Genomic DNA, 17,003 nt, shown 5'->3' with positions numbered 1-17,003 from the left:
GCGGGGATTACCCATTTGCTTTTAAATGTATTCACGCATTTTTTAAAAGCAATTATTTAAATTGTATCTTATATATAAAATTCGTTTGTCACGGTGTTAGAGGCTTAACTCCTCCGAAGCGGCTGAACCGATTTTCATGAAATTTTGTGAGCATATTGGGTAGGTCTGAGAATCGGCCAATGTCTCCCTTTTTTTCGCTACGTGCCTAGGGTCTTGAGATCATAACGTGGACCCGGGTACCCCTAGAATGTGTTTATACAATATGGATATCAAATGAAAGCTGTTGATGAGTGCTATAGTACAGGATAATTTTCACCACATTTAATTTGTTGCGCCCATCCCACAAATTGTCATCCTCCCAGCAGCTCCTTGCAGCGGGACTGCTCCATATTCTCTTGCTCCGGGAAGGTATCGAACCCAATACGGATCCGTCTCCTGACCCCGGTCCTGAGAAATGGTTTTGCTGCATCTGCCGGAATAGAATCTTTTTAGGACGGTCATACTCTTGTCAGTGTGTCTCGTGTAAGGGATAGTGGCATCGGACAGGTTGTTCTGGGCTAGACCCCCAAACCAGACTTCCACGTAACTTCTATAAATCTTTTGTGGCACCTTGCTGTTCACGTCCTAGGACATCCCGTAGTCTGCGCCTTAGCGCCCCCGCTACCTTCCAGCAGCACCGCTGCTCAGCAAGCCACAACAAGTACCCGCTGTTGCTCGCGCCCCACGGCGCCACCAACTCACACGGTTGCTCCCACTAATACCTACAATCTCCGTATTACATCGGGAGCAATACCGAGCATCAGCCCCTGCCCCCGTGGTCTTCCCCCTTCTTTTCCGGCAGCAATTGTGTAGGTCAGGGAAACAGACTCTTAGTCCCTACCTGCTTTTGCACCGTTTGCCAGCACAGAATATATACGTTTGCGACATCCGCCCAATGCAGCTCCTGCCATGGATGGTGCCACTTTCCTAGTTGTTCTGGTCTCCTCGACGGCAACCCCCCGACGGGTTCATTGTGCCATGTTGCCAGGCCGCATACCCAAATACACCAAGTACCCCAATGCCTACCCAAGGACGTCTAGTCCCAGAGCCTCAACAGCAATCGAATTCTGGCCTCCCACAACCCAGGCGCAGTCACCCGTCACTTACTCCCAGATTAACGACGTCTCGCCCTATGCACTTCAGAATTCTGCAGTTAAACTGTAATGGATTAACTGGGAAGATCACGTGCTAAATATTTGAAACCCTCTTTCCCTAGGCTTTTAAGCATCGGCATGGCTATGACGCCTGGGCCCACTGCTTTGGATGGTTTAGCATGACCGATGGCATCCTCAACCTCTTTGGCGGTGATGGTAATTGGTGACGTGCTGAACTTATGTTTACGTGCGTGTCTGTTGGCCATCCGTCTATTTTTTTCGACCGCAGAATGCATTATGTATTGTCGGCAGAAAGCGCCCGCGCATTTTTTCGCATCCGACAGCACTTTGTCGCCAAAGGCGGTGGAAACTTTGTCATTGTGCCTAGACGGATTCGATAGGGACTTTACAGTGGACCAAAGTTTACCTACACCGGCAGAGAGGTTACAACCGCTTAGGTGCTCCTCCCATTTCGCCTGCTTGTGTTCATCCACAAGCAATCTGATGCTTCGGTTTATATCCCTTATTTGGGGGTCGCCGGGATCGAGCTGTCTTATAAGGTCACGTTCTCTCGTTAAACTTGCGGCCTCTGCCGGGAAGTGGGGCCGAATTTGGGGAATCCTACCGGCGGGAATGAAACGAGCCGAGGCGGATTCAATGACCTTGCGGAAAGCGCGCTCCCCTTGACGGGCATCAGTTGGGATAGGGAGGGCAGCAAAGCGGTTGCGTGTAGAGAATTTGTATTCGTCCCACTTTCCTTTTTTAAAGTTAATGAAAGTGCGTTTTTCTGCGACGATGAAGCCGGCGGTACGCTCTAGCGAAATAAGTATAGGCAGCTGGTCGGATGGCAATGTTACCATCGGCTGCGAGTTGACGCAGTTAACGAGTTCTGCGCTCACGGTTAAAATATCCGGCGAACTGTGACAGCTTCCTACCATACGCGTGGGGGCGTCTCCGTTTATAGTGCAGAACGTCGTTTCTTCTATTTGATCCGCTAACATCTCACCCCTACTGTCCAACCGCAAGTTTGAATGCCATAGACCGAGATGGGCATTGAAATCGCCTAAGATAATGCGATTGTTTCCAGTGAGTACGCCGCTGATATCAGGGCGGTAACCAGTGGGGCAACAGGTGGCAGGAGGGATGTAGATGTTGATGATTTCTAGATTTGCATCGCCCGACCGGACAGATAATCCTTGACGTTCTAAGACACTGTCCCTGCGGTCGATGTCGGGATCAAATATATTATATTGCACAGTGTGGTGTATGATAAACGCGAGGCCGCCTCCATTTCCGCTCTCGCGATCTTTTCTGTGGACATTATACCCAGAACAAGTCTGCAATGCAGATCTTTTTGTGAGTTCAGTCTCTTGAATCGCAGCAATGCGGATGTTGTGCCGCTTCATGAAGTCGAATATCTCCGTGATCATCCCAGTTAATACATTACAGTTTAACTGCAGAATTCTGAAGTGCATAGGGGGAGACGTCGTCACTCTGGGAGTAAGTGACGGGTGACTACGCCTGGGTTGTGGAAGGCCAGAACGCGATTGCTGTTGAGGCTCTGGGACTAGATGTCGCCTTGCAATATGGCGCAATGAAACCCGTCGGGGGGTTGCCGTCGCGGAAACCAGAACATCTAGGAAAGTGGCACCATCCATGGCAGGAGCTGCATTGGGCGGATGTCGCAAACGTATATATTCTGTGCTGGCAAACTTTGCAAAGGGAGGTAGGGACTAAGAGTCTGTTCCCCTGACCTACACAATTGCTGCCGGAAAAGAGGGGGAAGAAGACGGGGGCAGGGACTGATGCTCGGCATTGCTCCCGATCTACTACGGATATTGTAGGTATGAGTGGGAGCAGCCGTGTGAGTTGGTGGCGCCGTGGGGCGCGAGCGACAGCGGGTACTTGTTGTGGCTTGCTGAGCAGCGGGGCTGGTGGAAGGTAGCGGGGGGGCGCTAAGGCGCAGACTACGGGACGTCGTAGGATGTGAACAGCAAGGTTCCACAAAAGATTTATAGAAGTTACGTGGTCGTCTGGTTTTGGGGTCTAGCCCAGAAAAACCTGTCCGATGCAACCATCCCTTACACGAGACACACTGACAAGAGTATGACCGTCCTAAAAAGACTTTTTCCGGCAGATAAAGTGAAACAATTTCTCAGGACCGGGGTTAGGAGACGGACCCGGATTGGGTTCGATACCTTCCCGGAGCAAGAGAATATGGAGCAGTCCCGCTGCAAGGAGCTGCTGGGAGAATGACAATTTGTGGGAGGGACGCAACAAGTTAAATGGGGTTACAATGGGTTTACCTCCCCTCTTCCTTTTTCGCTTTAGTGGGCTAGGGATCTTTGGGATTTCTTCCTGTTTACTATGCTTAATCCGTCGCCGATACTCTTCTATCGTAATCGGTGTAGGACCTTGCTTAGCTGCTTTACGATTTTTCAAAACTTCTTCGGAGATTTTAAAAATTCTCTAATTGTGTCTTCACACTTTTTAAAAACTTTATGAAAATCTTTTTCAGTTGTGATCTTTTGCATAGTAGGGAAATAGCTGCAACTTTTTTTTTTTCTCAAGACAATGTTAACTTAAAAGTTCTTTCAATTAACTAATTCCTACGCAAAAACAAAAGTTTTTGCTCATGGTAAAGCGTCCCTAAGGCCGCTCAATTGATTCTAAATTTTATACTTATTTTTCTATTGCTGCCAGTCTTGTTTTTCCAGGTCTTGTTTTGCTGCCAGTCAAAATTGCTTAATTTCCATGTAATATTTATTCCACCCTTTTATGCGTTGTAGAAGAAGTAGACAAATATGGCCAGTGTAGAAGAAGTTTGTTATTTGCTGGTATGCCGCCAGTCACAATTTCCATATTATATTCCACCTCCTTATGCGCTCATGCTGCTAGTCATACATCCAGTATTATATTCCTGTTTGTACTGATGCTGCTTGATAATGCATTACTCTTGTGCTGAATTTGTGCTTGATTGTTTTTTAAAAAAATTGCTGATGCGAATACTTCTCACTTGTATTTTTAGTGAACTGCTGCTAACATAGCTCCTTTTTTTTAAGGTTGCAGGACTGTTACAAAAAAACTTTTTTTTTCCTTTAAATTTAAAAAAAAACTTAGCAGAATCTCTGATCAGTCAGATCGTTTAAGCAGTTGTGCTGATGTTTGATCTGAACTGGCAGGATTGCCATGTAATATTAAAGACATAAAATAAGTACCGCTGATATGTAGCGAACAAAAGTAATTGTCTTTATTAAAGAATTGCCTTTATTTTTATACAAAATTTCCTATTTTACACATACGTAATTACACTAATACTGACACAATAGGTATCTACATTCCTAATGCATACATTCTGTGTCAGCATATTAGTTTGACCTAATTTTAGATATTTGTTATTGTATAAATATTTTGGCAGGCACATTGACAAACTGTCATTGACGTTCAGTCACGCTATTGACGAATTGGTCAATGCACCAGTTAAACGTAACCGGATATTGGTCTTGCTGTCGGCGTTTATATGTGATGTTGAACTCCCGCTGTGTTGGCGTTAACATAATTTATGTAGGTCGATATTGTAATATGAATGCAATATGACTGTGTGTGGTCGATATTTATATACGCATAAAAAATGCATTGGCATAGAAGAGCAAATGCATTGGCATAGAAGGGCATAATGCATAATGCTACAACATCACTCATCTTCCCGGGAAAAGCCGGATTCTTAGTGTTATCTCCTTTTGGCATCTCCGAGAAAGCCGGAGTATTAGCGTTATCTCCCTTTGGCTTACCTCCTACTTCGGTAGTTGGAACTTCCCTCTGACTCGCAGCTTTCGAGGTAGTTACTACCTCGCTATTGGGGCACATCTGTCTTATAGCTTTGGGCCTACTTGTCTTGTCTATGCGACTGCCCCACCTCGCGGCTCTGGGACTGGGTCCTTTCTGCCTCTTGAAAGCAGGCTTGTATTGAAAACAATACCTAAAACACTGAAAATAATAACAGGGCGAACGAAAAACAGCGACAAACAAGCAACGCAAAAACAACGTCTACTAAGCATTTCCGGACTTTTTTGCATGCAGAACTTATATCAAATGAGAGGCTTAAATACAGCCGTGCCCTCACATGAAAGAGCGTTTATGACAAATAGTCAATAATTTCTAATACTGAAAACGCATATACATATATAGTGAAACTCAGAAAATTTACTTTAAGTTACTTAAAACAAGAAAAGGTGTCTAAGTTCGGGTGTATTATATACTCAGCGTGAGCTTCAATTGTACATTTCATTTCAGATAAATTACTTTTCTACATAACACGTAGCACCGCCCGTTTAAAAAAAATATCTCCCCATTTCCTCTTAATATAAGTGAAATATAATTGATTCAAAACAATTTTTTGCTAAGTTATGTGTAGCTTATTATTTTCGTCTACGACCCTTTTAAAAATCTTTTATATAAAAGCGGGCGTGGTCTTTAACCGATCCCGTCATTTTTCTAGAAATATTTCCTGCTGTAGGGAAAATTTGTGTACCCAATTTTATTACGATCCGTTAATTTTTCTTCGAGTTATGGCTCCCGAAACACAGAAAATTGCTTAGGCATAAAAGGGGCGGTGCCACGCACATTTTTTTAAATTTGAAGTTTTTCCTATTTATTGTTATATATCCCCTTGGGAAATGAAATACCATTGATACAAAGCTCTTTTTTGCAAAGATAAAGCTTATTTTATTCGTACACGACCCTTTTAAAAACTTTTATATAAAAGTGGGCGTGGTCCTTAACCGATTTCGTTAATATTCCTTCAAAGCATTCCTTATAGTAAAGGCAACCTCTCTGCCGAATTTTGTTACGATACGTTTAACGATTTTTGATTAATAATATTTGCAAAATTGATTTTATCACAAATGGGCGGTGCTACGCCCATTTTAAAAAATTTTGTCAAATTTTTATCAAGAGTCGCAATATCAGTCCGCACGCGAATCTATTCTGGGTCCAGATAAGCTGGTATACCAAATTTGGTAAAGATACCGGAATATTTACTCAAGTTATCGTGTTAATGGACACGCGGACGGACGGACATGCCTCAATAAATTTTTTTTTTCGATACTGATGATTGTCTATATCTATATCGATTCTTCTATACCTGTACAACCAACCGTTATCCAATCAAAGTTAATATACTCTGTGCGCAAAGCACGCTGAGTATAAAAACATGCCCGTTGAGTAGACATAAGCACAGTATTTAAAGCACAAAATTATCCAGATAGAAAATTTAGTTGCAGGAAAGATTAAAAAATCAACTTCATTATTGAAATCATATTTTTCTTCCTTCAGTTAAATTACGTCACTATTTGATATGTCTGTTATGCTAAAAATCATTTGGAGAAACTTGCAAAAAATGATTTTGATTCTCCCAAAAAGGTTGCAGTCTGTAGGAATTACAGAAATTGCAGAAGACTTTCGAAAATTTAAATAAAATATATACGATTTGTGTTGAGTAAGTGCAACAACAACTAACTATGATAGTTGGCTGTTATTACACAGCGGGGATTACCCATTTGCTTTTAAATGTATTCACGCATTTTTTAAAAGCAATTATTTAAATTGTATCTTATATATAAAATTCGTTTGTCACGGTGTTAGAGGCTTAACTCCTCCGAAGCGGCTGAACCGATTTTCATGAAATTTTGTGAGCATATTGGGTAGGTCTGAGAATCGGCCAATGTCTCCCTTTTTTTCGCTACGTGCCTAGGGTCTTGAGATCATAACGTGGACCCGGGTACCCCTAGAATGTGTTTATACAATATGGATATCAAATGAAAGCTGTTGATGAGTGCTATAGTACAGGATAATTTTCACCACATTTAATTTGTTGCGCCCATCCCACAAATTGTCATCCTCCCAGCAGCTCCTTGCAGCGGGACTGCTCCATATTCTCTTGCTCCGGGAAGGTATCGAACCCAATACGGATCCGTCTCCTGACCCCGGTCCTGAGAAATGGTTTTGCTGCATCTGCCGGAATAGAATCTTTTTAGGACGGTCATACTCTTGTCAGTGTGTCTCGTGTAAGGGATAGTGGCATCGGACAGGTTGTTCTGGGCTAGACCCCCAAACCAGACTTCCACGTAACTTCTATAAATCTTTTGTGGCACCTTGCTGTTCACGTCCTAGGACATCCCGTAGTCTGCGCCTTAGCGCCCCCGCTACCTTCCAGCAGCACCGCTGCTCAGCAAGCCACAACAAGTACCCGCTGTTGCTCGCGCCCCACGGCGCCACCAACTCACACGGTTGCTCCCACTAATACCTACAATCTCCGTATTACATCGGGAGCAATACCGAGCATCAGCCCCTGCCCCCGTGGTCTTCCCCCTTCTTTTCCGGCAGCAATTGTGTAGGTCAGGGAAACAGACTCTTAGTCCCTACCTGCTTTTGCACCGTTTGCCAGCACAGAATATATACGTTTGCGACATCCGCCCAATGCAGCTCCTGCCATGGATGGTGCCACTTTCCTAGTTGTTCTGGTCTCCTCGACGGCAACCCCCCGACGGGTTCATTGTGCCATGTTGCCAGGCCGCATACCCAAATACACCAAGTACCCCAATGCCTACCCAAGGACGTCTAGTCCCAGAGCCTCAACAGCAATCGAATTCTGGCCTCCCACAACCCAGGCGCAGTCACCCGTCACTTACTCCCAGATTAACGACGTCTCGCCCTATGCACTTCAGAATTCTGCAGTTAAACTGTAATGGATTAACTGGGAAGATCACGGAGATAGTCGAATCCATGAAGCGGAACAACATCCGCATTGCTGCGATTCAAGAGACTAAACTCACAGCAAGATTTGCATTGCAGATCTGTTCTGGGTATAATGTCCACAGAAAAGATCGCGGGAGCGGAAATGGAGGCGGCCTCGCGTTTATCATACACCACACTGTGCAATATCATATATTTGATTCCGACATCGACCGCAGGGACAGTGTCTTAGAACATCAAGGATTATCTGTCCGGTCGGGCGATGCAAATCTATAAATGATCAACATCTACATCCCTCCTGTCACCTGTTGCCCCAGTGGATACCGCTCTGATATCAGCGGCGTACTCACTGGAAACAATCGCGTTATCTTAGGCGATTTCAATGCCCATCTCGGTCTATGGCATTCAAACTTGCGGGTGGACAGTAGGGGTGAGATGTTAGCGGATCAAGTAGAAGAAACGACGTTCTGCACTATAAACGGAGACGCCCCCAACACGTATGGTAGGAAGCTGTCACAGTTCGCCGGATATTTCAATCGTGAGCGCAGAACTCGTAAACTGCGTCAACTGGCAGCCGATGGTAACATTGGCATTCGAACACCTGCCTATACTTGTTTCGCTCAAGCGTACCGCGGACTTCATCGTCGCAGAAAAACGCACTTTCATTAACTTTAAAAGAGGAAAGTGGGACGAATACAAATCCCTACAGACAACCGCTTTGCAGCCCCCCTATCACAACTGATACCCCCCAAGGGGAGCGTGCTTTCCGCAAGGTCATTGAATCCGTCTCGGCTCGTTTCATTCCCGCCGATAGAATTTCCGAAATTCGGCCCCACTTCCCGGCAGAGGCCGAAAGTTTAGCGAGAGAACGTGACCTTATAAGAAAGCTCGATTCCGGCGACCCCCAAATAATGTATTCTGCGATCGAAAAAAATAGACGGAGGCCCAACAGACACGCACGTAAACATAAGTTCAGCGCGTCACCAATTACCATCACCGCCAAAGAGGTTGAGGATGCCGTCGGTCATGCTAAACCATCCAAAGCAGTGGGCCCAGACGGCATAGCCTTGCCGATGCTTAAAACCTAGGGGAAGAGAATTTCAAATATTTAGCACATGTCTTCAACCTGTCTCTTTCCACCTTTGTCATACCCGAAAAATGGCCAAGGTGGTCCCGCCACTAAAGCCTGGGAAACCAGCTAACATAGGAGGGTCATATCGCCCGATATCTCTCCTATCGCCAGTAACCAAGACGCTTGAAGCCATTTGCTCCCCCACTTCAAAGCAATGGCTTTAGAAAACTCTATGGCACCACCACCGCGCTAAATGCCATTAGCACCCAGATAAATTGTGGTTTAAATCAGAAGCCCCACCATAGAACGGTACTCGTAGCGCTAGGCCTATCAAAAGCTTTTGATACGGTCAACCATGGCACGTTACTGCAAGACTTGGAAGGGTCTACCCTTCCCCCATGTCTTAAAAGGTGGACCGCAAATTATCTGGGTGGTCGGCAGGCATCGGTGCAATTCAGAAACGAAATATCAAAGCCAAGAAGAATTAAACAAGGGGTGCCTCAGGGTGGTGTCCTATCCCCACTTTTGTTTAATTTTTACATATCAAAACTACCTTCGCCACCAGAAGGAGTTACTATCGTTTCTTACGCCGATGACTGCACAATAATGGCCACAGGCCCGGGCCCAAAGATCGATGAGCTTTGCAACAGAATAAACGGCTACCTCCCTGATCTCTCCAGTTTTTTCGCCTCTCGAAACCTGGCATTATCACCGACTAAATCATCCGCGACCCTATTTACATCTTGGAGGTCCCATATGTCGACCATTTTGAACATCCACGTCGATGGCGCTACGCTACCGACTGTCCTACACCCCAAAATCTTGGGTTTGACGTTTGATCAGGATCTACATTTTGATGAGCACGCAGCCGCAATTGTTCCGAAAATCCAGAGCCGTTATAAAATCCTCAAATCCATTGCTGGCAGTACTTGGGTAAAAGACAAAGAAACGCTCATTACCACATACGAAGCAATTGGTCAGCCATTTGCGTGCTACGCGTCCCCTATATGGTCGCCAAGCCTAAACACTACCCACTGGAAGAAGCTACAGGCCTGCCAAAATACTGCGCTCAGAACCGCCACGGGCTGTCTTCTTATGTCCCCAGAACACCATCTACATAATGAGGCGAGAATACTCCCCATCAGGGAGGGAAATGAGATGCTGACCAAACAGTTCCTTTTGAATACCCAGAAACCTGGGCATCCCAACAGACATCTGATTGATGAGCCAGCACCGCCTAGGGACTTAAGGAATCATCTCCGTAAGCATTTTGAGGAAATACGGCACCTGAGAACTCAGCCGTATGAAGCAAAAAAATACAAGCAGGTCCTTGGTGAACTCCACAACAGGTGTCGGACCTTTATGCCGGGAATTGCCCGGTGAATCCAGTATTCGGAGAACAGTACCCAAAACTTTCGGAAGAGGAACGCATACTCCCCAGGGAAACGCGAGTCACTCTGGCTCAACTTCGTTCTGGATACTGTAACAGGCTAAGCTCTTACATATCCAGAATCAACCCCGACATACAAAATGTATGCCCCGCTTGCAATGTGTCCCCACATGACACCAACCATCTCTTTAATTATAATGTGGAACCAACGCCGCTAACACCCCTTTCATTATGGTCCACCCCTGTCGAACCAGCAAGATTCCTTGAACTCCCGTTAGAGGATATTGATGACAATTTGTGATCGGTCGCGGCTATTAGGTTGGGCGAAACATTGCTACTACTAAAACAACATAATTTTCATACAACTGGAAGGCTAGGGTCTCGAGATATAGCCCAAAACGTGGAAAAGGGTACCCCTTGAATGTGTTTATACAATATGGATATGAAATGAAAGCTGCTGATGAGTGCTATAGTACAGGATAATTTTCATACAACTGGGAGGCTAGGGCCCCGAGATATAGCCCAAAACGTGGACCCGGATACACCTAGAATGTGTTTTTACATTATGGGTATCAAATGAAACCTGTTGATAAGTGCTATAGTACACGATAATTTTCATACATCTGGGAGGCTAGGGTCTCGAGATGTAGCCCAAAACGTGGACCCGGATACACCTAGAATGTGTTTTTACATTATGGGTATCAAATTGAAGTTGTTGATGTATGCTTTAGTACAGGGTAAGTTTTACACCGCTGGTTGACTACGGTCTCGAGATGTAGGCCAAAACATGGACCCGGATACACCTAGAATTGGTTTTTATATTATAGGTATCAAATTGAAGCTGTTGATGTGTGCTATAATACAGAGTAAGTTTTACACCGCTGAGTGACTAGGGTCTCGAGATATAGGCCAAAACATGGGCCCGGATACCCCTAGAGTGTTTGTGTATTATGGATATCAAATGAAAGCTGTTGCTGAGAGCTCTAAAGTTCATTGTGATATTCGATTTAGTCGCATCAACCTGGCAAAACTGATAAATATGCATGCGAAGCCGAAATAAAGACAAGAATTAATAACACCCACATACCTATTTACATACGTCCTATTCCATTTGCCTGAAATTTCGCAGATATATAAATTTGCTTTTTTCCGGGAAGTATACCAGAGACGGACTGGGACTGGGATTAGGACTAGGACTGGGACTGAGACTGAGAGTTGGAGTGGGGCTGGGACTGAGACTCGGAATGGGACTGGAACAAAATAAATACCATCCTCTGGGACTGGCAATAAGAGATGAAGAAGAAGAAAAACTTGCGGGTTAGGGGATCAGAATATACCCGCGGTAGGTATGCCTGTCGTAAGAGGCGACTAAAATACCAGATTCAAGGGGCTGGGTAGCGCAACCCTTCAGGTTGCCAGCGCAATATATAGCTTCTCCAAACTCAATTGTCAACCTCACCTATCCGCGGCGAATCCTGTTTCACTAACAGAAGAGGCTCTGGCGACCCCAAGCTCTTCATGGAACTTGGGGGTGGAGAGGGAGGGAATGGCCTGAAGGTTTAATGTGGCCACATAAATCGTTCCCGAGATGGTCGGGCCGGCACCTTAATGGTGCTGTTGTACCGGAGCGTACCGGATCTGTATCCGGCAAAGGACCATCACATCGATAACACTCCCCAAAGCCTTCGGGGAGCAACATTATCGCTACAACAACAACAACAACAAAGAAAAACTTGAGAGAAGAGAAAAGAGAGAAGGGGACTGAGAAAAAGATAGAATGAGACGAAGATGGAGATGAAGCGAAAAAGACGGAGGGAGGAGTGAATAAAAAGATTAGGAAAAAGTGTAGAGGTATAGGGCAGAGCTAGACGGAAAGAGCTTATTGAAATGTATACGGATAGGCCAAATTTAGGGCAGAACAACATCTGCCGGGTCTGCTAGTATTTACTAAATTTTTTGGGGGGAAGAAAACAATTCAACATCAGGACGGACAAGGCAACAGCTGTTTCGATTATACCTTGTAAATCTCTTCTAAGCCTTTTCTCCCGGGAGTGAGATTCGAACCCGCACTCCTACGATAGTTGAAGTGTTACAAATGTCTTCAACCAAGTCATGCCTTAGTTGTTGTAAGCTTTATCCCAATTGTCTTCATTGCCTACTTTACTCTTTGCACAAAACTTACTTTTTATGTAATCATGTGTTAAAGATAGGCCTTTTGTTGGAGGCGGCTTCAACGAAACTGGGATTTTTGCTTTTGTGCTATTTACAGTACTACATAGAATTAACCAATGTTGTCTATCATTGCTTTTAAGTGTATACAAACATGAATTTAAAGCAATTTTTAATTTATAATTTATTTAATAATTTTCGAAAAATTTAGACATCGTGACATCAGGACGGACAAGGCAACAGCTGTTTCGATTATACCCTGTAAATTCCTTCAAAGCCTTTTCTCCCGAGAGTGGGAGAAGTGTTACAAACACGTTCAGCACGCCATGCCTTAGTTGTAAACGTTATCCCAATTGCCTCCCTTGTATATTTTATTCCTTGCACAGTACATACTTTTTATGTAATCATGTGGTAAAGTTATGCTTTTTGTTGGTGGCGGTTTCGACGAAACTGATATTTTTGATAGTTATAATAAATTGTTGATAGATTTTCGTTAGATATAAAGAAATTAAGCAGAAGGAAGCAGCATTTTAAATTACAGAACCTAGGTAAACAATTACTTAGAGGGCATGAAGATTATAAACTTCGTAGTTAAGAAGATATTAATCATACATCAATTGCGCGCTACACTTATAGTTAAGTTTCTTATAAGTTGTCTACAACAGCTATTGTTACAATTTAAAAATAAAAATTCGTCAACATTGTGTCTGTGTTTACGCTACGTTTTGATCCATATTCTTTTTATTTTAACCGTAAATAGAAAATTGTACGGAACGCGGGAATATGCGATCATTTTTCAAGAGACTTACCAATGAGCAACGTAGTACAATGCTACAAATTTCGGTGCTCCTTTAATATATAAGTAGTTTCGAATTTTTAACTCAACGGCAAGTCTTTTGAAAATTCCTTCCTACAAAATTCCTTCCTTCCATAAGATTTCCTCGATCCACGTGCTTTTAAGTAAACTTTTCCTGATACCTATTTCACTACCCTGGCCTCTTAAATACGCTTAAAATTTCAAGTCACATAAAAACTGATCAAAATTTTCCAAGTCTCATCTAAATTTTTTGATTATCCCAACCTGTGCGCCACCTAGCAGAATTGTTTTTATCTTTTTTTCATTTTCACAATAACAAAGAGAGGTTTTATGTCTGCACGTTATTGGGAAGTTAATTAAAATTCAAGATCGAAATTTCCGAATTCGGACGATGTTTTAAATATCATGATCCTTGTGCCACTAACCGAAAATGTGTCCCCCACATGTTGCATTTTCAAATATTTTTCTTCCTCATGTTTAATTTTCCTCGGGTTCTGAAATATGTTCCATGTTTCAAGATTCTAGCTCTCCAGGAAGTTATTCTAAAACGGACTGCAAAATTCCCCAATTTTGCACCGAATTTCAAGGAAAAACACGAAACGAAACTAAAATAAATGCAGTTAAAAGATGATCGTGGCTATGAACTGATTAGCTTATTCCTGAGAGGCGTTACCTTTATTGAATTTTATTTAACTGTACTTACCTGCCGTTTGGAATCCCACGACAACGATTAAATGCAATACAATCGATGCGAGCGGTGCTAGTGATATGAGTGAGCTCTGTGGAACTTGTTTGTTTAGTGCTCCAACATATGCCTCCGTCTTGCCGAAGAAAAATGCGAATATTGAAATTAAACCCAAATCAATGTACAAATATTGTTTATCCGTGAGGTTGGAGTCAATAGAATACAAAATCATTACTGATATAAATTGTACCATGGAATATGCAGCCATATATTTGAATATGCCAAATGACGTGACTAAAGCTGCCCTGCCTTCTTTTATAACAAGTGGAACACATGCGATAGTAGGATTACGGGATGTAAATGGCGATGCAATGGCAGACTCAGACTCACTTAATGAAATGCCAGTGTGAGCGACTTTAAGAGCACCACAATCATTTGCTCCATCACCACACATTGCTACACAGTAATCAAGCTGTTGAAGCTCTATAATTAATGCTTGCTTGTGCTCTGGCGACATGCGAGCAAAAATTGCCCCACGAGTAACAAAATTTTTTAGTTCATTTGGAAAGTGATCCCGCACAATTTCCCATGTTCTGCCAGACATTGCAAACCGGTAATTTCGTAGCAAGCTCGTTTTCGAATCGTTTTTCGTCAACTGTTTCTGGCCATTTATTTCCTTTTTAAGGCTGTATAAACCCAATTCGGCATCTTGATGTGTCCAGGTTTCACATGTCTTTACACTTGCCAGGCTATTACTGTTCGGAAGTGTGCCTGAACTACTGTTCATTGATATCACATCTCCGTTGAATATTTGATAATTTTCACCACCTTCGAAACTGCAAGCAAATGAGGATTCCAGGGATATGATATCGGCGTCATTGTTTAGAGTAATCTTGGAGAAGTCGTCATAACCTCCAAGCTCAAGAGTATAATAAAGTTCGTATGCTAATTGGGCCTTTTCTGCAAGTTGACGAACATTTACTGTTATAACCGCTTGCTCTGGAGACACTATCCCGCAGTCGCGAGCCACACTAATCGCTGTCAAAATATTATCCCCGGTTACCATAACAGTGCGTATATTTGCACTATTAAGTGACTGTATAACTTCGGTTGTATCTAGTTTCAGGCGATTTTCCATCACAACAAAGCCAAGGAATTCAAGATTGCTTTCTACAGTTTCCCTTGCCAAACGGTGTGCTTTTATATAACTCATTTTACGGCTGAGGGGTTTATAAGCCATAGATATCACACGATACCCACGCTTTGCGAACATGGCTAGTTGTTGAGAATAGTTCTCTGGTAAGCTAGCGGGCACACAAAGCTGCTGCAACATCTCAGGAGATCCTTTGCAATAAACGTTAAAATTGCTTCCATTAAGGCGGCGAGTTATGACAGACATTCGTTGTAAATTCGATGTAAAAGGAAATTCACGCACTATACCATGATCGTTGTTTGCTTCTCCATGAAAAAGGCCAATATCTGCCAGTAAGTCGTCAATGGAAGAGTGGCGTTGAACTCTCTTCCCACCAGATGATGTTTTTTCAATATCTGTATAAATACAAATAAAATATATATGTGATTGTGCAATGTTATAAACATCATCATTAAAAATATAAATATCCAAAAATCTGTATACCTTATGAATTCAAATGTTTGTCTTATTATATTGACCTATTTTTCCGCTTACAAAAAATCTGTTTTCGAATATATGTTATGCTTTCATTTCATAAAATGTTTCATTCCTTACTTCTTTTCATTACACAGTGATATAAAAAATTCAAAAGCGTTTTATAAAAATCTTGATTTACGAATAAAAAATAAGGTTTCGTACCTTGGCACGCTCATAGCCGCATAACTTCGTTTAATATAAACTGATTTGAAACGGCTTTGCGGTTTTATAGAGAAGAAACAGGGCCGTAGAGAGAAAATCCGGGCCCGGCACTAAACAATTTACGGGCCCCCTATAAAAAGTCCACTAATACATTTGATTAATTTGAATTATTGACGTCTCATTCATGAATCATTATTAATGGATTACATCAAATAAATTTTGCCACATCAACTAAATGATTTTTGGACTAAGAGCTGAAAATAAAATTAACACAGAATATTTACTAAGTATTTATAATATTTTATTGTAACGTAGAAATAAAATTCTCTTTTAACAGCCATATATTGTTTCAAATAATCTTTTCTAGTTATTTGGTAACATTTTAATACATTTCTGATAAATTTAATGATGATTATAAATTTTAATTATTCAATATAGAAGGTTCGGATATCAAAGAGTGGCTCTTCTTGCTCTTTTCGCTGCAAAATTTTTTATAATAATATCAAGATTTAACTGGTTTCCCAAAACGAATTCAAAATAAAGCGTGGCAAGTCCTGAAACTCCCTCTTGAGATGAACACCATCGATAAAAGTTTTTGATCCTTGAAAGAACGTTGAAGGAACGATCTGCACTAGCTACAGTGACCGGTATAGTGCAAAAGATACGTTAAGCAACACAAATGTTGGGGAAAATTGTATACAGATTTTGAACATATGTATCTATGTAGATTAGACTGGGTCGATTTATTAACCGATATCGCGCCATCGATTTTTCGATATGATTTGGGCTCAGGAAAAAAAGTTCCACTACGCATACCCAAAAAAATAATTTTCGAGCCTGCGAAAATAAAATGGCGAAAGGGTAAATTTTTCGATGTTTTTACAACAACAAATATTTATTATTACTTAATATTATTTTTATACAACTCCGAAGAAAGTAGTTGCAGCCGTACAACATTCTGCAGCATCAAGACCATATAAATTCAGACTGTGGGTTGCACAAAGCGAGTAATCAGCATTCGAGTTTTTGTCGAGAATGTGACGTTGTGCTCCGTTGTAAGCTCCTTTCATATGGGCGCCGTTAACGTACCCATGTGCACGACAATCTTTTAATGGGATTTCATGTTTATCTAGAGTATGGCAAATTAAATCAG

General features: G+C 42.5%; 1 protein-coding gene across 5 annotated transcripts in view; it reads right to left on the bottom strand.

Annotated features, from left to right (window-relative positions):
• anne (anne boleyn) overlaps window positions 1-17,003 on the bottom strand; it is a 1,549,371-nt gene that overhangs the window by 41,466 nt on the left and 1,490,902 nt on the right. For all 5 annotated transcript variants that reach the window (XM_067758047.1, XM_067758046.1, XM_067758049.1 and 2 more), the window contains one exon: window positions 14,038-15,567. In XM_067758047.1, coding sequence (XP_067614148.1) covers window positions 14,038-15,567 — 1,530 coding nt within the window. The remainder of the gene's footprint in view (window positions 1-14,037; window positions 15,568-17,003) is intronic.

Source organism: Eurosta solidaginis, chromosome X (assembly GCF_040869045.1).
Source record: "Eurosta solidaginis isolate ZX-2024a chromosome X, ASM4086904v1, whole genome shotgun sequence".
Taxonomy (NCBI): Eukaryota; Metazoa; Arthropoda; class Insecta; order Diptera; family Tephritidae; genus Eurosta; species Eurosta solidaginis.
This window is presented reverse-complemented; position numbering and strand designations above follow the sequence as displayed.